This window comes from Xiphophorus hellerii, chromosome 17 (genome assembly GCF_003331165.1).
Source record: "Xiphophorus hellerii strain 12219 chromosome 17, Xiphophorus_hellerii-4.1, whole genome shotgun sequence".
Lineage (NCBI taxonomy): Eukaryota > Metazoa > Chordata > Actinopteri > Cyprinodontiformes > Poeciliidae > Xiphophorus > Xiphophorus hellerii.
In genome coordinates, this window is record NC_045688.1 from 13361446 (window position 1) to 13381901 (window position 20456).

The window sequence follows — 20456 nt, forward strand, 5'->3', positions numbered from 1 at the left end:
GCAAAAACAACACCATGGAGAACGCCGGGTCGCCGTGCAGGTAACATGACCGCACACAAGAGAAGCCAGTCGGGCCACAAATGGACTCCACCACCCGCCCCGCATGCATGCATGCCCTTCGCCTTCCTTTTGCCTCTCTGTTGCACTGTCACGCACCGCTCAATAGGTCTTGGACTGATGCAAACCAGATGTTGCAAAGATGTAGATAAAGGGGGGAAAAAACAAAAAACCCCCACACAGATCAGCTGTAGCAGGCCACTTTTTCTCCTCAGCTGTGCAGAGAAGAAACGACCCAGAAGGAGCTGCTTGTGTTGACACACATGCATCTGTTTTGATGGAGTGCCACGAAAAACCTAGCGAACATCAGAAAGTGGAGGATTATTTTCTGTTTTCCGTTCTCATTTTGGATTTCAGATACCAACAAGACAAATGCTTCTCAGGAGAAAAAACAAAGGATTGATTTACCCCTCCCACCTCCTCCCTTTGCTCCCCACGCCCACAATCCAACTCTGCAAAAACAGTATTTCAGATAGCGATCGCCAACAGGAGAGGCTTCACGCGCAAAGTGAGCGGCTCTGAAATCAGCACCTCGTCGATGCAATAAACCACTCGTGTGTGTGTGTGTGTGTGTGTGTGTGGCAAGAGAAACTGGAGCGTGTCTAACGTTTGATTCCAGCTATGATTTTCTGTTCCGCAATGGAAGGAAGAATCTGACCTGAAATGTAGCTTTTTGTCTCATTTCAGTAAAAATGAGACAAAAAAAATAAAAGTTTATGAGACAAGTCAAACTAACAGCTTTGCCACTTGTTACAGCCTGGAATCCTGCACAGTTTTGTGAGAGTATCCAGGTGGAAGTGTTTCTCCTTCCCATCGTTCCCCCCCCCATTTCAAAATTTCAGATTTTTACCAGAGTAAAATTCCTGAACGTTTCAGTCGGCTCTTGTTCCATGTTGGACGTGCTGAAGTCAAAACGTTGACACTGACGCATTGAAGTTGATCAAAAGCCAAAAGACGGCGGCGGCTGGAGAGTTAAAACCTGCTTAGATTGTATTTTGGCATCCGTCCATCTTTTAATATTCCACTCCCTTGCTGTGGGTTTTTTTTTTTTTTTAAGATTTCTATCATTTATATCCCAGAGCAAAATAGTGAAGTAGTTTGAAAGAAAGAAAAACCGTTTGCTTCCTTGCTCTCCTTTTTTTGTCTTATCAAACTTTTATGTTTCAGATCCTTAAACCAATTTTGAATGGTTGCTACAACATGAGGAAATGCTCTTCTTTGGTTTGATTTCACTACATCAAACCAAATCCGCGCAGGATCAAGAAAACAATCGAGTAGGATCTGTGTGAAGATCTAAAGAGGTTCAGACAAGCATACATGGTAGACCAACATGGTGGTGGTAGTGTGATGGTCTGGGGTTGCTCTGCTGCTTCGGGACGTGGACAACCTGCTGTAATTGGTGGAACCACAAATTCTGGAAGGAAAAGCCGTCGACCATCTTGAGCTGAAATGCAGGTGGGCCAAAGTTCCTTTGCTTGGGTAGATCTTTTTCTGCAGAACAACTGATTTCATGCATAATGCAGGAGGCGAGTCATTTTATATCCTTGCAGGCATTTGATAACAATTACAAACTGTGCACCTTTTACATTAAACGTCAGAAAGCGTCTGAAATTGCTCATTTTCCTCTTTTGCCATATTGCGCATCGCATTTCTGCGTCTTTGCATTGTTTGCGTTTTGTCGTGGCGCGTCAGGAAACAAGGAGCTGACGTAAACAAGCTCTGGTCTTGCGGCGAGACTCTCTGCAGCGCTTGGCTTCCGCAGCTGAAGGGCAAGAGGACCGTGGAAACCCCCACGCCGCACCTGTGTGCCAAAAACCTGCTCTCTACTGTGATCCTTTTCTTCTTCTTCTTCTCCTTCCACTTCCTGCCGAGAGGAAACTGACTCACAGTACGTGTCAAGCGTCTTCCTGAGGCGTCTTCGGCTCCAGATATCTCGCGGTGGCGGTGGCGGGCCTTTGAGTCGCAACTTTTTCCTCAAAACGGCTTTTTGCCAAAAAAAAATGATGTCGACGATGCAGAAATGTGGGAAGGGAGTTGGAAATTTAGCTCAATTAGATTTCAAATGCTGCCATTTATTCCCAACGGGACTTTGACTGGCCCATTCTAACTCTTTTATCCTCTGACTAGAAGTAATGCGGGGGAAACACGAGGCCCACCAGGACAGTTCCAGAGTCACATTGCGCTGTGTGACTGTCGTTTCTTACGAGCTTGCTAATGTATTCAAAAGTGGCCAAACAATGGGCTTAATGACTGCGTAGCCACATGTAACACACAGCTCAGGATTAGGGATGGAGAGAGGAGGGGGGGGGAAGCCCACCAGAAACCTACGTAGCGCAGTGGAGAACAAGAGGATTAGGCATTTAACATGGAACAACAAGCTGACTGTAAATACAGGTCAAAACAGCCTCATTAAGCTACTCCACACACAGATTTGTGGAGCATTAGGAAGCAGGGACACACGCTATTTATTTTCACGAGAGAGGCCTAAAAACCCTGAATAATAAGTCGTCTTCTCATGAGGGATTATGGCCCGAAAAACAAAACAAAACAAAACACGCATTGTTTCTTCTTGCTCTACGTGAATAAAGTGTCTTTGGAACAACACGGAGCTTGTTGGATCTCCAGACGCCGAATAGAGCTGTTCGCTTTTTCTGGGTAAAAAGTGGGAGCAGAGCTGCAGAGTGAGGGGCGTTGTCTGGTCAGCGGGTCGCTCAGATGACTCAGATGGCTTTAATAGCACATCAGAACGAGCGGAAAAGAAAAATCTAATGTGCTTCTGGGTTTGTTTGGTTTTTTTTTTAACCCAATTATTTGTCTAACTATCACAGAGTTAGATAAATCATGAAATCTTTTTTTTCATGCATCATGAAAAAAAAGAAAACGATGTCTGTGGAATTATCTCCCTTCTCTTACTCCGACACTAAAATCCAGTGAAAGCATGTTTAGTTTATTTTTAGAGACGTAGACATTCCAGTGCTTTGCTAAAGTATTTTTTTCTTTTGTTTCGCTACAACCTCAAGTTTCGGTTAATGCAAGTTTGCGTGACTGACCAGCTTCAAACACATAACAACTCTTTTAGCGCAGGACTTGATGCAGGCCGTTACTGCACATCTGCGCTTAAACAATAGAAATACGATCCGTTTCAGTTCACGCTCATGCTGCACGCGAGGTGATTTCATCAGATTGTGGCTTTATTTACATTCATGCTGGTATCTGTGCAACTTTAATGACATTTTTCATCGTCACTGGAGTTTAAGTATATATGTATATATATTATGTTTGTGTGAGTATTTGCTGCTTTTGCTGATGTTGCACAGATGTTTCCCCATTGTGTGATGGGGGAAATTTCCTTCACTGCTCTACAATAGAGCACAATTTTCATTTTGCATAAATGTGCTCCTATTAAAGCAACATTTCCCGGTTGTTCCTGAAATGTATTTACACACGGCTTTATTTTGCTAATCATCATAGGAATCAAATTGATTTTCCTGGACATAATAGGACACTTTTTTTGTTGATGAAAGAAACCATTTTCTGAATACCGGGCAGGTTCTTGGTATCTGCCCGGTACTCAGGGGCAGATACCAAGGTACTGGTACTGGCGAGGAGTCAAAAGCAGTAAAGTAAATATCCTTTACTGCTCTATTTTAGAGCAGTAAAGGATATTTCTGCTCTATTGTAGGATTTGTATGTGTGATTCTTTAAAAGCATGTGCATGCTGAACATCTGGATTATTATTATTATTTAAAAGCAGATTGAAGGGCGTGCCGTGGTGGCGGAGGGGTTAGCGCGACCCACGTTCAGGCAAACGTAGCCTCGACGCGGCTGTCGCGGGTTCGACTCCCGGACCCGACGACGTTTACCGCATGTCTTCCCCCCCTCTCCTTCCCCGTTTCCTGTCAGCCTACTTTGAAAAAAGGGACACTAGAGCCCACAAAAAGACCCCTTGCGGGGCGATAAAAAAAAAAGAAAAAAGCAGATTGAAAATAAAACGGTAACGAAGCCATGAAGTTAAACATTTGGTCTGCTGAAAGTGCAAAAATAAATTTGGCAATGCAGCCAGTGCAACAGTATTCATCACTTTTAAATTCTTTTGTCATAACCACAAACCTCAATGTATTATATTTGGTTTTTTTATGTTGGATATAAAGTACTGCATGATTAGGAAGTACATGGAAATGGATGCGTATATATACATATATATATTTTTAATAAAAATCCAAAAAAGTATGCTTTGCATTTTAAAATGCATTGAAGTTCTGTAACTTTCCGATGGCTGTAAAGCAATAGAAACCTTGTTCGAGACACAACTGACATAAGTTGTACGTTGTTTCTTATCTGATGCTTTGTGCATCCGTTTCAGTTCTCATCCTACGTGTGTGGTGCTTTATGCCGCCCTGGGCGACTGCCCATCAGGCCCATATCACAAACCACAACTCGCTGGGTCAAAATGCAGACCTAAAACCAATCGAGGATCAGTTTCAAGATAAGAAAACTGCCCTCTGTCTCTAGTCTAAGACTTATCTATTTTTTATCAAAGACAAATGGTCAAAGGTTTCAGTCTGTGAATGTGTAAAGCTGGGAGACTAAGGTGGAAGGTGACGAGTTAAAACTACACTGGTTTTATTCAGACTTAATGAGGTCAGGTCAGTAGGTCAGCTGGGGGAAAAAAACCGTTTTCAGTAGCTGTGCAGCTTGTTTCACTGCCCCTTCCTCTTTACGCGGGAATACTAAAATAATTTCCCCTCTTTGGGATGTGAAGGAGAGGAGAAAGTGTTCCTGCTCACGTTGCAGCTCAACGTGACTTGAGGTACTGGCGAGGAGCCAAAATCAAACGTGATTCCAGGGCTACACGAGAATGTGTGTCACATTTGAGGAAAAAGGAGGGAAATGGCGGTCCATGCCAAAATATTTGACCTACTTTCAGCCGCTCAGAGAGAGAGAGAGAGAGGAGGAGAGAGAGAGAGAGAGAGGGGAGGAGAGAAAGCAGTGAGAGCTGCAGCTAAAACAAGAAGCAGACTAAAACCGGAGAGCATTTTCGCTTCACGGACTCATGAAATAAATGCACGAGCAGTATTGCACGCACCAACTTCTCGCAGCTTAGCTTGCAGGCACTTTGCGCTGCGTTCACTGACGCTGAGAGTCCAGAGTCGCGCTCCACCTCGGTCGGGTCTCGGCACCGAGAAAGACTGTTTTGACGGAAACCACGTGACCGTCTCCTTCTCGTAGGACGTCCCCTCCTGTCTCCTGAGTCCACAACAAACAAGAGTCACACCGATAAGAAGGCTAAAAGTACCCCTTTCGTGGGCACTGACTCCTGGAACTTGACAACGTGACGGTGTTTGTATCCACGGGGTGTTGTCACACAGCTCACTCCACGGGAGTCGGTGATTATTTTTTCCGTCATTCGTCTTGGGAAAACTTCATATTAAGATACTTAAGCTGATGGTAAGAGGAAGTTTTTTTATTTTTCTTTGCATGTGAATGTAAAAGTTCATTGCGCATTAACAAGTAAACGAGTGAATTTTGATAGTCGCACGTTGTTTTTTTTGTCTAATCGTTTTTCGATTTAAAATGTGTTGACACGCATTTTTTTTTTTAACTTTATTTTGTTTTCTTTTTCTGTACAAGATGAATTTGCGTGTGTTGTGCAGCAAAGTGGATGTTGACACGATGCGGAGCGTTTCTGTGTCGCATCTCATTAACCCACATCCTCTGTGAATCTAACTGCGTCACTCCGTACAGCCCGAGATTTGACCTCCCGTTATTGCAACACGTTCACCGCTACTTTTCACTGCGTTTCTTCAGCGTGGGCACACAAAAATAAAAAATAAAAAAGTTGGATATTGGAATATATGTGCTTGTTATATTTACTTGTGTTGGTTTTCCGGAGGCTCGAGAATTTTCTCGCCGTTATTCTGGAAGCGGGGACACCGACCGCAGTGGAAACCTGAGCCGCACGCACACCGCGCCCACTCCACTCTCCGCAAACAACTTTCACTCGCGCTGTTAAGCCTCCAACGAGAAAAACAACTTAGAAAAAAAAAAAGCGGCTTTACCTCAACTAAAAGACTCCAAACTGGCCTGTATAGGCTCGTTAGGGGATGCAGTGTTAACTTTGAGGTGTGGGTTTCTGACAGCTGTTTTTACCAATTCTGTACATTTTGTTCTGGATGTGTCAAACCACGGAAGCATTGCTTAATTCACCTCCCACGAGCCCCTCAGGGGCCCCAAATTTCTGCGCTCACACTATCGTGGTCCCTGTTTGGTATTTTTTTCAGCTCACCAGTTCAGGTTAAGCTCCACAACTAAACGACAAGAAGAGCTTGTGCAAAGTTGGGAGTTTGCGAGGTTTACAAAAACAACTGCTCATCCAAGATGGCATCGTTTATTGACTGGGGCGAAAAAACGTTTGGCTCACCAGAGAAGATTCAGTTTCAACTAGTAGAATTTAGATACTTTTTCAATAAAGAGAAAATCCAGATTTTATATTTAAGTGAGTTTCGTCAGAGAAAAAGTTTCACAAATCAAAAACAACGTTTCAAGAACCTGCTTAACCCAATCCAGTTCTGGTTTGATTACCTTCTTATGCTTTCATCCATTGCTTTATCCATTTTAGCCATCTTAAATAACAATCTAATTGGGTGTTATTTTCTAAAAAACTGTGCAGAAGACTTCATTCTATTATGAAATGATTGTTTACAATGAACCTCCTGCCAGTGGATATTATTTATTGGATTTCAATAATTGTACTTGCCTATCTGGAAATTACTGGAGAGACAGAGGCTGCTCTTCCATTGATCATATGGTTGGATTTACAGAAACATATTTGCTTAATGGAAACACTAAATAAAAAAAACACACAAAAAAAAAGACACTTGTGACAAATTTTGCGCTAGCATGAGGTGGTTTTTCAGATGCACCGAAATTTGTTATTTCGCAAAACTACGATGGAAACACTATTTGCAACACGAGTCATGTGATCAACAACCGGACATTACTACTGGCGGAAAAGACAAAATACGTCAGGAAGTGGTAGGAGGATGCATATATTTCAATAAATTATTGCGTGAACAAACATGATTTTAATTTCTTATTTAATAGAAACACCAACATCCAATTGTGAAATTGTGTATTTCGACCTTATCGACAAAGTTTCGCACACACTAGTGATGGAAACTCGGGCGTCTCAGAGTGGCTCGATCTGGTTGATGGTTCATCTTTCTGTCTGACTCTTCTGAACTAATTTAATAAACTGCAGATATAAGTGAGCTTTGCTAACATAGAGCTGAAAACGCAGAGTTGGAGCTCCATCTAGGAATTCAGCTGCATTGCTCTAATTAACTGTGGCAGAGGGGGGGAATGCAGGAAACATTCCTCATCAAAAGCCTTCACGGACCTCTCCTGCGTGACCTTTGACTGGCAGGCTCCAGAGCAGGTGGAGACTCTGGCCGTTTCTGACACAGCTGGGCAGGCGTTGAACATTGTTGGAGATTTATTTGGTGTTATTCCACGAACCTGCTGGTGCAGTAATTGTTCAGCAGGTTCGACCACATGTGTTTCTGATCCATAAATGGGGCAAATAATGCTTGCTAGTGGGAGAAAATCCAGTTTACTCTTTCTTCGAGTCGCAACGGAATGCATGCAGCGCTTATATACGGCTTGTTCTCCTAACAGGGATATGATGATGGCTTCTACGTCAGCATCGTCCAGAGGAACCATGACGTCTGAGTCCGAGACCTCGACTCTCCAAGGCATTGACGCCTTGAAGCTGAAGGTAGGGCCGGTGCGGAGAAACCTCTTCGGCCCTGTTGACCACCAGCAGCTCCAGCGGGACTTCCAGCAGCTGCTCCGCATGAGCGTGGAGGTCGCCAACAAGCGCTGGAACTTTGACTTCCAGAGAGACATGCCAGGAGAGGGCGTCAACGTGGAGTGGGTGGAGCTCGGGTGCCAGGACGTGCCGGCGTTTTACCGGACCTGCTTGGTGAGGCCCGGGGTGTTGGCCAGAAAAATCACGAGGAGCACCTCAACGTCGTCCATGGAGGAAGACAGCTCTCCTGTCTCTGAGAGCTCGTCTGGGGAAGAATACCTGGAAGTGACCACTAGAGGGAGCTACCCAATTCGGCGGCTGGGAAAACGCAGACAATCTGCAATCACAGGTCAGCCTGCTGCACATATGCATTATATGTATTTTTACTTTTGTAAAATTCACTTAACTTTTAGGAAGCATTGAAATATATATATATATTTTCCCTTTCAGATTTCTTTAAGGTGAAGAAGAGGAAACCCATGCCCAGCAAAGCTTCCTCTCAGCAGTAGAAAAGTTCAACAATCATCACTAAGTGGCCTCCAGCCCTCTACACTCAACATGATATAGTTCATATGTACATATGTAGCAATTTATAACAGACTGTTTATAAGCTTATCCAATGTTGGGCCTTAAAACTTCAGACGCCAACTCGCATTTAACTTTCAGTACAAGGAAGCTACCTTTCTTTTTATTCAGTCAAGCTCAGACTCTAGTTTTCAGTGGATAAATATTTGATAAATATATATATATATGTACACACTGTATATTTTATATACTGTTTTATTCAGCTTCTTTTAATACTGTGAAATAATCTTAAATGCACTCATTCAGGATACTAAAACAGCAAAAAGGAGGTTGACCTCAGCCCATGACCCCCGTTTCTTTTTTTTTTTTTTCCTTTTGCTCCAAGTCATTCCAGGTTTCTGATCCGAGTGGTTACTGCCTCAGCACACTTAGCCTTTTGGATTCACCCCGAGACTCTTAAAGCTGGAGTCGGAGCAGGGGTCAAAACCTCAGCCAGGGTTCAAAACGTGGCAGCACGACTGTCATTAGCTCCAGGTCGGAGGTCGGCGGGTGCAGGCTAAGCATTTTAAATGCTGTACGACAGAGACTTCCATTTTGAGTATTAGGTATTTTCTATTTATTTTTAAGATCATTGTCCAAGATAAAAATGAAAAAGAAAAAAGATCATGACTGTTCATTGTGCAAAACGAGGTAAAAATAAATAACTCTCTGAACTGCAGTGCTTTGCAATAGCGTTCAACATATTTCACTTACAACCTAAAACTTAAATGTATGCGACTGGGAAAAATGGAAAATGATGCAGTCAGAAATTACTTAAAATAGTAAAAACTGTCTAATGATCTCAAGAAAACTCCAAATTCAAAATCTATGAGTCCTTTGCGAGGTACTGCATACTTTAACTCAAGAAGTCATTTAAACGTCAGAATAATGTACAAAAGGTAAACTTCTATTTTTGCTAAGTAATATTTGCATTATAGAGGCTTTTTGGAAACGTGATGATAAATCCTGTTTGCTGTGATTTAGTCAGCATTTTGCTTGTAATATGTAGCATTTTCCACTTTTTTTTTTTTTTTACTCATTAAGGGAACGCAGCGTTTTCTGTTTTCAGAGCTCAGAGAAGTCAAAACTTTTTACTTCTGCTTTTGTTTTTTTTTTCCTTCGAAAGAGTTTTTATATGAAGAGTCCAGCTCGCCTGTTCTTTTGCAATCCAGTTCCTCGATTCTGCATGCATGCGAGGGGTTTGTGACGCAAGTTGTTAAAAGATCGACCAAAGCAATCGATATGTTGGCAACTAAGAGCTACAGATCCCAAACTAGTTCACTTTAAATTGCTTAAGGGGCTTTAAAATACCAAATTGCATCTGTTTCAGTTTTTCTAGAGCCTAGACTTAAAACTACTGACAGCAAAGTCAAATCAAATGAATTTCCAATAATTTGTCACCATTTTTTTTTTACCATTTTGTTGTAAAATGTCTTTAAAATCTAGATACTCCTGAAAAAAAAACAGGTTTAATGCAGACATGCCCCTGAAGGCATCACATTAGACCACAGATGCAAGTTGTTTTGATTACGCTGTATTGTATTATATTCTTTCATCTATTCCTGTGTTTTCATGTCTTGTGCCCCTTGTGATGTCATTCAAACACAAAGCAGGATTAGCAGTTCTAGTGAACATTAGTGGGGGAAAAAAAACTTCACACCACTGGATTGTTTCTTCAACAGGATATTGCAGCACTAATTAAAAATAAATAGCCATATGCTGGATTTATCCTCTATTACTACCTCAATAAGGTTGTTCAACAATACAGAGACAAGGTAAAAAGCTGAGTTTGTTTGTGTTTGGCAGCCATGAAAGCGAAGACTAAAGATTAAGTCGTGCTCTGTTGTGGTGAAAAAGCATCAGGTAAAAGAGTCAGTGTGTCAGAACACGGGGTGGGCGGGTGGGTTTGACTGCTTTCGTTTTGCTTCACTTTTCGTGTGACTGCTTTCCCAGAATAGATCGAGCGAGTGGAGCAGCATTGAGGGGGGAGGGAGTGGGTTAAAAAATACAGACCGTCCTGAGAAAATGTCACACCTAGACCCCTAAATCTCCATCAAAGGATTTTTCCATCCTTTGAGTTTTCAAACAGCAAGGACATAATTCAAAGTTTCTTATCTTTTTTTCCCCTAACTATAAAGTCAGATTACTTTAAAAAAAAACAAACTATATCTTTGCACTATTTATCTAAGAACTACTTTTATTGTGATCGCGAAATCTGCGGAAAACAGACACAGGGCAGCAGAGACTTTCAGCTTATTGTATCCACATTATTCCTTGTTAAAGTGTTTTGGAAAAAAATAAAATAAAATAAAACAATGAATCCGTTTCCAGAGGCTGCAAACTATTATTTTGCAGCTTTAGCAAAAGTGTTTATTTTATTTTGTACATGCATGAATGTAAGATATTTGTACACCATTTTGTAATAATTCTACTGTAATTTAATGCTGGTTCATGTATCTTTGTGTCGCCATCTTTTTGGATGATATTTGTAATTGTTGCTCTCCTGCTTTTCATAAGACATTTCATTTGGTTTGTTTCATCAATAAATAAATATAAAGAGAAATCACATCGTTGTAGATCTCGCATGACTGGCTTTGAGAGAATCCAAGGAAAAGGTGGAATTTGAAGTTTAACCTGCGCCCCCTAGCGGACCTGACGCAAAACTGCTTGTAGCTTGAAGGCGACTTTACATTTATTTCAAACAGAAGTAGAAGTTACAGTTAAAAGATGCACATAAATGAAACCATTAAAAAAAAATACAGAAGAGAAATTTCACACCTAATTATTTTTACAATCTATTACATGTGTTTGGCTCCTCCCATAAACAGAGTTACAGTTGAATATATACCTGATATCAGAGGGCATTAAAATTAATGCAACAAAAAAAATTAAAAAATCATTTTTGACAAACGATATCTACTTCTAGTCATGAAAAGAAGTTGGCAACTGGCAAAATTTTATATTCTGGTTGCACTGGTTATAAAGGTTTGATTTTACACTTAGCCAAAAATAAATGTAAAGTCTATGGCACAGCCTGGATAAAGATACAACTCTCTTCACATTTATTTGCATCCCTGATCAAATGATACACAAAATGTTACAGCTAATTGTTTTCTCTGCAGTAATGATGGGAAATTTTACTTAAAAGTAAAATTAATTACTTCCGAAGTAATTAATTTGAAATAAGTAATTAAGGAAACATTTTCCTCCATGCGATGCTGACGTTTGTGGAAAGCGGTTTTCAACCTAATGACAGAAAAAAAAAATAAAAAATCTAAAATAATTTTAGCGTTAGTTTCCTTCTGTTGTAGAAATTCAATTTCAAGCTTGTCCTGTATTTTTAAGCAGCCGACTGCTTTTCTACAGTTTATATATTTGGACAGGACTCAAATGGCCTCATTTTATGAGGCAAAGACTTTTATCCTTGCAAAAATGTTAACAATTTTTACTCTTAAATGTAAAAAAAATAATTAATTTGTTTTCATAAAACCAAGTTTTATTTGGTGGACAAACAGATTTTTTTTTTCTCACCAAGAGTTAAAAAGGTTTAGTGGGTCTTGACAAAATTTCTTTGCTCTTTGGACCGAAATACATAAGAAATATATACAATTTAACCACATATTTTTTCAAAAAAAAAAAAAAAAAAGAATACTTAAATTTGAGAAGTTTCTAATTTGTCCATTTTTTTTTTTTGATTAGGAGATGACACAGAGGTTCTTCATCAGTCTTATAAAGACTGATGAAGATCTGTCATAAAATAGCAAAAGCCCTGATCATCTTCACATGTCCATACTGCCAATAATTTAAAATATTGAAAACAACCAGAACTATGATAAATTAGGATGAGGGCCCAAATTTATACGGAAATCTTTATTGAAATATAAAAAACGGTTTATAAATATTTAGGCACCAAACATCTACGTAGTGGAGTTTTGTTAGCTGGATGCTCCAAAGGCCATGTAGCCAAATGCTAAAATTAGCTTCTGATTCTGAAAAAAGTATTGTTTTACTTCTTTTCAAGTTTTTTCCACTCAAATTAACTCCAATAAAAAAAATAAAAAAAAACTATAAAATTAAATTGTTTTAATCTGGGTGATTCTTTAAAGAACAGCTTGTTGCTTTAAATACTTTTATTGGGTTTGTAAAAAGCCAATAAAAGATGTAGGGGAATATACCCAACCCTCACTGAGAGAGAGCTAAAGCATCTTTTTATGGTGCAAACATACATTTATTTTAGGGTTTTTTATGAGGGCTCAGATAAATGTGGAGGCCGCTGTGAGTTTAAACCTACAGAGCATGCCACGCCACATTTAGAGAGTGTGAGTTAGTCACAAATTAAGAAACAGAAACTAAAATTGTAAACATTTCTGAGAAAAGAAAGCGAAAACAAAACGAGTCGGTGGCGTAAGCGAACGATAGGACCAGTCCCCCCCTGATTGTAAACAAAGACGAAGATTAAAGTGGTTCACTGAAGTATTTTCACACCGATTAAGGAAACTCAAATCTGAGTGCAAGATTACAAAACTACAATCACTATTCACATTCTTCATTTTAACCTCAGGCCTCACGTTTACGTTCCTGATTTAAGACTCACATCAACTGAAGTGCATAAGGAAAAAGAAGTATTTACATTAATTTACAGCGTTAAAATATGTACACCAGTATGGCTCAGGCCAAATCCCTTCATACGCCTCAGGCACTTCAGCTAAACCCTCCCTGTATTGAGCTCAGTGAAGTCTTACAGTACGTTTTCATGTTTCTGTTCTGGCTGACAGCAAACCTTCTGGATCCTGGTACCGACCTAATGAGCAGAACCGGAGCCGACGGTCGGGCTCTCAGAGCTGGTGGCGCAGAGCTTGCCTGTCTCTCCACATGTCTCGCAGTTCTCTAACAAGCAACGGCGCGATGAAGACAATGCTGCCCCCTGTCTGTCGTTACACAAACAAAATAATGCACATTAAAAACAACAAAACAAACATGAAAAGCTATTGAGATGAATAGTCATTTATGTGGAAACTTGGAAAGTTGGGTTACCATGACGATGAAGAAGTAGAAAACACTCATCCAGCCCAGTCTGCTCTCAATTAGCGACACCAGGTACTGCAGGATTAGAAATGGAACGGTGACCATGAAGGGTAAATATTCAAGCTGCACTATTCAGATTTTCATATAAAAAACCCCCCAAAAACAATAATAAAGTCTTCTATCTGTGATGATCTTTTACCCTCTTAATGTGTTTTAAATGTCAGCCAAAAAGTTACATTTTGTTTCTTATGTGACCAGAGTATCTTCTTCCACATGGTGTGGAAATGCAGGTATCACCAAGTCAAATATAAGACTTTTTAAGACCATTATTAACAAAATTGACCACAGACATGACAGAAAATGGTAAATAAAAGAAAATAAAAAAAATTGCATTGGCTGGAAACGGAAGTAAGCCAATGACTAATATGAACTTTGTCCAGCCAACTGGTGATAAACTTTAGCAAAGGTAAAGCTAGTTAGTCTTTTCATGTCTGGTAACTATCTGCTAATATACCCTTAGCTAGCTTGCCTGCTAGCAAGCAAGCTAAAGATATATTGGCTAATAATATACTCTTGCTAATGTAGGTTAATGTAACCTTGCTAGCCAAGTAGCTACTTGCTACTAGCTAAGTAGCTGGCAAGGTTACATTAGCAGCTAGCTACCAATAGCCGCAACCGTGTGAGACTCAAATCTTTGCTCAATAGTAAAGTTCTGTCAGGAAAAAGAAAACTACATAGACTATATGAGATTTTATAGTGTGCCACAACAAAATTTAAGACCTGTGATTAACATTTATTTCTTCTCAATTAATTCAAGACTTTTTAAGACTGTAATTTTAGATACATAAATTTAAGAATTTTTAAGGAGGAGCCGACATGGTGAATTTTCTCCAAACCTGTTTTGATGAAATGCCCATCTAAGTGCAACATCAGCATTTTAAAAGCATTTGTTTGGTTAATCCTCCAGGAATGGCCTTAGTGATTTTTCTCCCAATCCTCATTCCGGCTCACCTGTCCTACAGCAGCTCCTATACTCCCGGTTCCATCCACTATCCCAGTGACGGTTGCCAGGGCCTCCTGGCTGCCCCTCAGGATGTCCTGTCTCCCCAGATCTGCAGAAATGGCCGAGCTGATCATGTTGGACGGGCCGCCGATGAAGAAGCCAGTGATCGCCAGGATCACTGCGTTGATCACTTTGTCGTTAGGAGAGCCTGAGGAGTTCAGAGGCAGAACTATAAACTATGACCCTACGTTTCACATGGAAGCAGTAGTAGATGCTGTGGGTGCAAAAAAACTCACGGCTGTATCCCACCAGGGAGCCCATTGCCATTACGAGGCTGAAAACCAACACAGGCGCTCTCTTCCCCATAAAGTCAGAGATCAGACCTTGAAGGGTTCCCCCTGCCACAGACGCACAATGTCACGCACTCAAGTAGAAATCACGAAACCAAACCAAGCGACCAACACAAAATGGTGTCATTACCCACGATTCCGCCGACATCGTACCATACGGACAGCTGGTCGGCCTTGGCCTCCTTCCACCCGTAGTTGTTGCTCAGGTAGAACGGCAGCCAGAAGAAGAAGGAGTAGTTGACCAGCTTCAGGCACGCGTACGCCAAGGAGTACTGAGACGTGAGCAGAGGAGATTTACGTCATAATCAAAAGCAGAAGTCTGTTCTCTGGAGCAAGAAACTCCTTCAATCAGAGTCAAGAGATTTCAGGAACCTCGAATGCTTGATTCAAAGCCTATTTTAGGTGATTAGGTATCTTTGTTTGGACCAATCAAATCAGACTCACTAGCAGGACTCCAGGAAGGCAGAACGCCTGGAAAAAGCCAATGGCGTGAGGAGGCTCGTCCACAGGCTCCTCCGGTGGCTGATCCGCGCGGCATCGTTGGCTGTACGTCTCCACCTCCTGTTCATCCTCCTCCTCGTCACTCATCAGCGGCCTGTGGCTGTCCGTGTCCGTCTCCACCGGGCTCAGTCCGGTTTCTACCTCCAAGTGCAAACCTGCCACGCAAACACAAGCAAGTCTCATCGAAGGTGTAGTAGATACAGTCAGAGTTAGTCGTGGCAGACGGAGTTTGTCACGTGACTCTTTGCAATCGTTCGTACTTCTTTCGGCTCTTACCGACTTCTTTTGGCGAGGTTAGGAGGCCAAAGAACACCACCACCCCGCCAGCAAACTGCACCACAGAAGTCACCAGGAAGGCGTACTACAAACAGGAATACCACATACTTGACATTAGTATCTAAAGTCAGGCAGTGCTAGAGGAAGCAGATGATAATGGGATAAAGAGACTTGATCTCACACTTGTTTTGAAATACCAAATTTCTAAGATTAAAAACAGACGTGGTACGTGTTTGCTGTGCTTCAGACACTAGAAACATGCGATATCTAGATATGTTCTCCCTTTATTCAGCAGCGAACAAAGAAATTTTTGTATTTCTCAAAATAGTTTGACTTTATATTTTCATTTAAAAAGAAAAAAACTGTCGCTAAAACTTCAAAAGTGTCAGAAGTTAAAGAAACAAGCTGATACTGACGCTGTAAAAGACCAACCTCATATCCGTACTTGAGCACACTTGAGGCCAGAAAGGCACCCAGTATGTTCCCCACCGAGGCGCAGGCACTCCACAGTCCAAACACAAAGCCGCGCCTGGAAAACAACACGGATGTATCAAAAAACTGAATCCTTCTTTGTTGTCATTCACCTTCTACAAATAAAGCAGCTGTAACTCAAAAAGACAAGTCTCTAACTTGTGTTAATACTTCCTCCTGCAGACAAAACTGAATCTAAATGAAGTCTATGTTTGAGCGACTATGAATGGGCATCACTGTCCGTCTCTGACTACGCGTTTCAGGATGTTTAAGTGTCCGTGGCTCATCACGCACCCCGTTTTGCCGAACCAGTTGCCCATGACGGCCACCACGCAGGGCCAGACGGCCGACTGCAGCAGGCCGTTCAGCACCCACAGGCTACAGTACAGGTAGACGTTGTAGACGTGGAGCCATTCGGTCAGGGTGCCGAAGAGGAATTCCTGCAAACGCAGGGATTACGCGTCAGACGAGGGGAGATGTTTAAAGCATTAACCATGAGGTTCATGGCACTCACCACTATGGCGGATCCGCAGAGGCCGAAGCAGAGCACATAGCGCAGGTTGACTCTGTCCCCGATGATGCCGCTCAGATACAGACCCTGCATGTTGATCATCAAACACACGACGCTTTGAATGAAACGCCACCTTGGGCAGGACGGGTCTCACTTTTTGCTTCGCTTTCATCCGACTCACCACCGCGTATGAGAAGAGGAAGATCGAGTCCAGAGCTCCCAAAAAAAGCGTGGCCTGCTTTTCATCAGCAAACAGGTGATTGTCCTCCCATGTCTGTACGGTCATAGAAATCACAGAAACTTCCTCAGACACACACTCCTGACCCCCCCCCCCCCCCAAGAACACATTTTTGTGGAAGAAAGTTTATTTGTTGCAGGGTATCGGCTGCCTGTACCTCGTTCGGAGAGAACGCAGGAGCGCTGTCGTTCTGGACGGACGGCGTCCACTGGGCCGAGATGCTGACCTTCACATTGCTGAAGGTCTTTCTGGATGCGTGCAGCAACACATAGCTGGGAAGAGACAGAGAGGAAGAACGTGACTCTGCTGAGAAGCAAAAAAAACCAGCTGGATTCATCTAGTTCAAGACGACAAAGATTTTCCTCACAGTGTTTAAGTTGTACAAATGATCTATTGGAAATCTTTACTGTCTTCGATATCTGACCTCTGCTCTGAGCAAATCTCTTCTTGTTGACCTTCACTCTTTAACACAAACATGAGGCCTGTTAGAAGAAACTGCAACTCTCGCACAACTCAGTCAATAAATATCCAAACTAGCTACATAGCAAATCTCCATTTTCAGATAGTTGACTGAAGGTGCAGGGTTATCATTGAAACTAACAAAATAAACAAAAATTAGAAGCAAAAAAGCAGAAAAAGATTTTTGTTAACTGAAATAAAAATATTCCAGAATTTTTTAAAAGTTACTCTGCTATATATCTTTCATAATTGACTGGTATGCATGGTCGTTCGTTTGCGCTAAATTAACACATTTTCTTTAAAGTTATTACTTTTTTTTTTTTAAGATTTTGCTACCCAAAAACTAAATTTATTTTCTGCCTTGCCCCTGTTATGTAACAGACAAAAACCAAACTATAACTGAAACCAATAAAAACTAAACTGAAACTAAGCATTCTCAAAAAAATACAATACTAAAAAAACTGGTTTAAACTAATAAAGATGAAAAGAGAATTGAAAATTTGAAGTCACAACTAAAATAAAATGAAAAACAATAACTATTCAAAGTGATTTTAAACACATTTTCATTCCAAGTCATGGTAATGTGATACTTTCTGTTGGTCTATCCCATGGAATCACAACGTTGAAGTTGGAGGATGCAACGTGACAAAACGTGAAGAAGGCGAAGGGAAACGTTTTGCAAGGCCTAAAATATTTAGGGCGACCTAAAAGCCTGCTAAATATCCAACATTGGGAAATTCTCAGAGAATGTGAAGGTATGTCATGTTGAACAGGAAAGGGAGCAGCTTATCTTCTGTTAGACTTGAGTTGAACTAAAAAGTCAAAACTGTGAAATTGAAAAGGAAAATTACATCAACCTAGCAGAGAAGATAAAGAACACAGATCCATACTTGGGGCTGGAAGTCTGACCCCCAAAGAACAGTAAACTATGTATTTAGACTGAGCGGACAAACTTTCACTCAATTTAAAAGCCACAATTTAAACAGTTACAAAAGTTCTTACAGTATAGTCACTAAAAAGAAAAAAAGCAATACGCATGACATCACCATCCCATTTTCTAGATTACCTAAAGAAGGTGAGGAGGAAAACCACCAGATGATGATGGGTGTACTGTGACAGACAGCCAAAGCACGAGGGAGGCATCACAGGGGCAGCTGGAGGGAGGAAGAGGAGGCAGAGGAGGAGGAGGAAGGAGGTGGTGTCAGGTCGGTGGAGGTCTTTGCAGGAAAGGGAGGGGGAGGCTTACATGAGGACCTCCACTACTAACTCAGATGAGACAAACGCATCACTACGGGAGGAAAGCTGTGCCTGCAGAGGAAAGAGGCACAAATTAAATTCACTTACTGAACAAAAGTCTTTATGGCAAAAAATTTAAAAAATAGGAAGTAGACACATTTATTGGCACTGCTGGAAAATATGTGGAAAAAGCCATTTCATTTATACCAAAACAACGTCATAGATTACTAATAGGTTCCAAAATACTCTAATTAACTTTTAAAAAAAGTATACATTAAATCAGATGCCACATTCATTTTAAAGGGGGTTGTAAGGGTATCAGCATTGCTATTTGCAATTTTTGTATTAAATAATTGTTTTGAACAAAATTACAGATTTTTAACATGAACATTTTTCTGAAAGAAGCCATTGTTCTGCCTTTCAAGAGATATACCTGGTCTGAATGCTGCCCTATGTGCAGCCAAGGCCACCTATCAATGGCTCCAGTCAGGGGAGGCTGACTGACTTAAAACTGTGACACCTCCCCCACCAGCTTCAAGTTGCATCCAGAAGAGTCCTCAACTCCTAAAAAAAGGGAAGCTTTGTCCTGATCAATCAGCTCAGGGGATCACAGTTCTTCTTAAATATTAAAATCCTACATATTTCAGTAATTGTTGTATGTATTTTTAATTGAAATTGATCAAATAGGTGTGCATCTACAGCAGCTTGAGCTGCTGTTTCTTTTTTAGGTTCAGAGACACCAATATGTTTAAGCATGTTTTGTTTCCTCACATAAACTAATCATGTATCAATGCGGTTGATAACAGCTGTTTGTATATCACTCAGATTTTCCTGTGCCCTCCGACTTGTCTTTACAAAAATGCATTGCATCTGATAAATATGTAAGCGATTATACGTTGTTTTCTACTTGCTATATTAAAATGTACTTTTTACTTCCATACTTGTATTATTCCTACAGCTACATTTGCCACTGAGTGACATGGCACATGATCGCTTAGCTTCAGCAGCTATTTAAACAGTCAGTTCCGGGTTCATTTAACATAAGAGTCTTTATAAAAAGCTACGCAATAATCACTAAGCTACGGTCTAGAAACAAACAGAAGATCTCACCTTTCCGTAGAGGTTCTGCGAGCCCAGTTTACTCTTGATATAGCGACTGTACGTCTATGTTTACTGTGAATTTCTTTGCCACTGTTCAACGGCACAGACCGCTGCGAAGAGTGCCCCACTACTGCCACCTGCAGGACAGGAGTGAAAATACGTTCACCATAACAGATCATGGTTGATGAAGACAGAAATAAGGTAAGCTATTTAGATAAATATTCAAGGATTCTTTTTTTTTTTTTTTTAGGCACGAAATTTGGACTCAGGTCCAAGATTAAGGAGTCTAATACATAAATAAATAATATAGTGTAAAGTATAAATATGCCATATCCTTGACATAAGACGTCATTCTTTGTGTCAAAATGTCATTTTTACTGTAAAGGTATGGAGGACCACATAAGGAAGGTTGGCCCAAGATTGTAATTGGCTCCTATGCAGAATTCTAGTTGAGGGCCAACTTATCGTCCACCTAAACTATACAATAAAATGTATTGAACAAAAACTACAAATAAATACTCACATATATGGTAATAAACAGAAAAACAGAGGTAGATTTAACTAATTTATCTAAGGTCTCTTTTACAAGAGTGACCTGGTGGTGGTTCTCCAAATAAAAAAAATAAAAAATTGACTGAAGGGGGCTGAATTAAAATTTGTGAATTTTTACACAAACAGCTTGGCATAGGCAGCTGCTAAGATGAGAGACCTTGTGTTCATGTTCCTCCTGATGGTTGAAACAACTGCTGCTGGCTCTCAAAAACTAGATATTTAGTTATTGAACCACCTTTAAACTCTATTAGTTGTGGAAGTATGTTATGTTAAGTGCCAAAAAAAACTATTCACTCCTTCAG

The 20456-nt window shown here is 40.8% G+C and overlaps 2 protein-coding genes across 2 annotated transcripts; one reads left to right on the plus strand and one right to left on the minus strand.

Annotated features, from left to right (window-relative positions):
* Positions 1–5068: 5068 nt before the first annotated feature.
* cdkn1d (cyclin-dependent kinase inhibitor 1D) lies at positions 5069–10590 on the plus strand. The gene is made up of 3 exons (XM_032589172.1): positions 5069–5505; positions 7735–8216; positions 8318–10590. The coding sequence occupies exons 2-3, from the start codon at positions 7739–7741 to the stop codon at positions 8374–8376; spliced, it is 537 nt and encodes a 178-aa protein (XP_032445063.1). The 5' UTR covers positions 5069–5505; positions 7735–7738; the 3' UTR covers positions 8377–10590.
* A 309-nt stretch (positions 10591–10899) lies between these two features.
* Positions 10900–19742, minus strand: slc37a3 (solute carrier family 37 member 3). Its single transcript, XM_032589170.1, has 14 exons — positions 19612–19742; positions 18332–18573; positions 16964–17078; positions 16750–16842; positions 16572–16655; positions 16352–16497; positions 16019–16115; positions 15587–15671; positions 15254–15465; positions 14940–15081; positions 14756–14857; positions 14468–14667; positions 13466–13531; positions 10900–13359 (listed from the first exon to the last, which is right to left on the minus strand). The coding sequence occupies exons 2-14, from the start codon at positions 18406–18408 to the stop codon at positions 13267–13269; spliced, it is 1512 nt and encodes a 503-aa protein (XP_032445061.1). The 5' UTR covers positions 18409–18573; positions 19612–19742; the 3' UTR covers positions 10900–13266.
* Between the last annotated feature and the right edge of the window lie 714 nt (positions 19743–20456).

Excerpts from the sequence above, each read along its gene's own strand:
- cdkn1d (XM_032589172.1), top strand. The coding sequence starts at position 7,739 with ATGATGATGGCTTCTACGTCAGCATCGTCCAGAGGAACCATGACGTCT. Across the intron at positions 8,217-8,317 it reads CAGACAATCTGCAATCACAG|ATTTCTTTAAGGTGAAGAAG; the intron begins GTCAGCCTGCTG and ends TTTCCCTTTCAG.
- slc37a3 (XM_032589170.1), bottom strand. The coding sequence starts at position 18,408 with ATGCCTCCCTCGTGCTTTGGCTGTCTGTCACAGTACACCCATCATCAT. Across the intron at positions 16,843-16,963 it reads CTGCGTTCTCTCCGAACGAG|ACATGGGAGGACAATCACCT; the intron begins GTACAGGCAGCC and ends ATGACCGTACAG. Across the intron at positions 15,672-16,018 it reads TGCTCAAGTACGGATATGAG|TACGCCTTCCTGGTGACTTC; the intron begins GTTGGTCTTTTA and ends TCCTGTTTGTAG.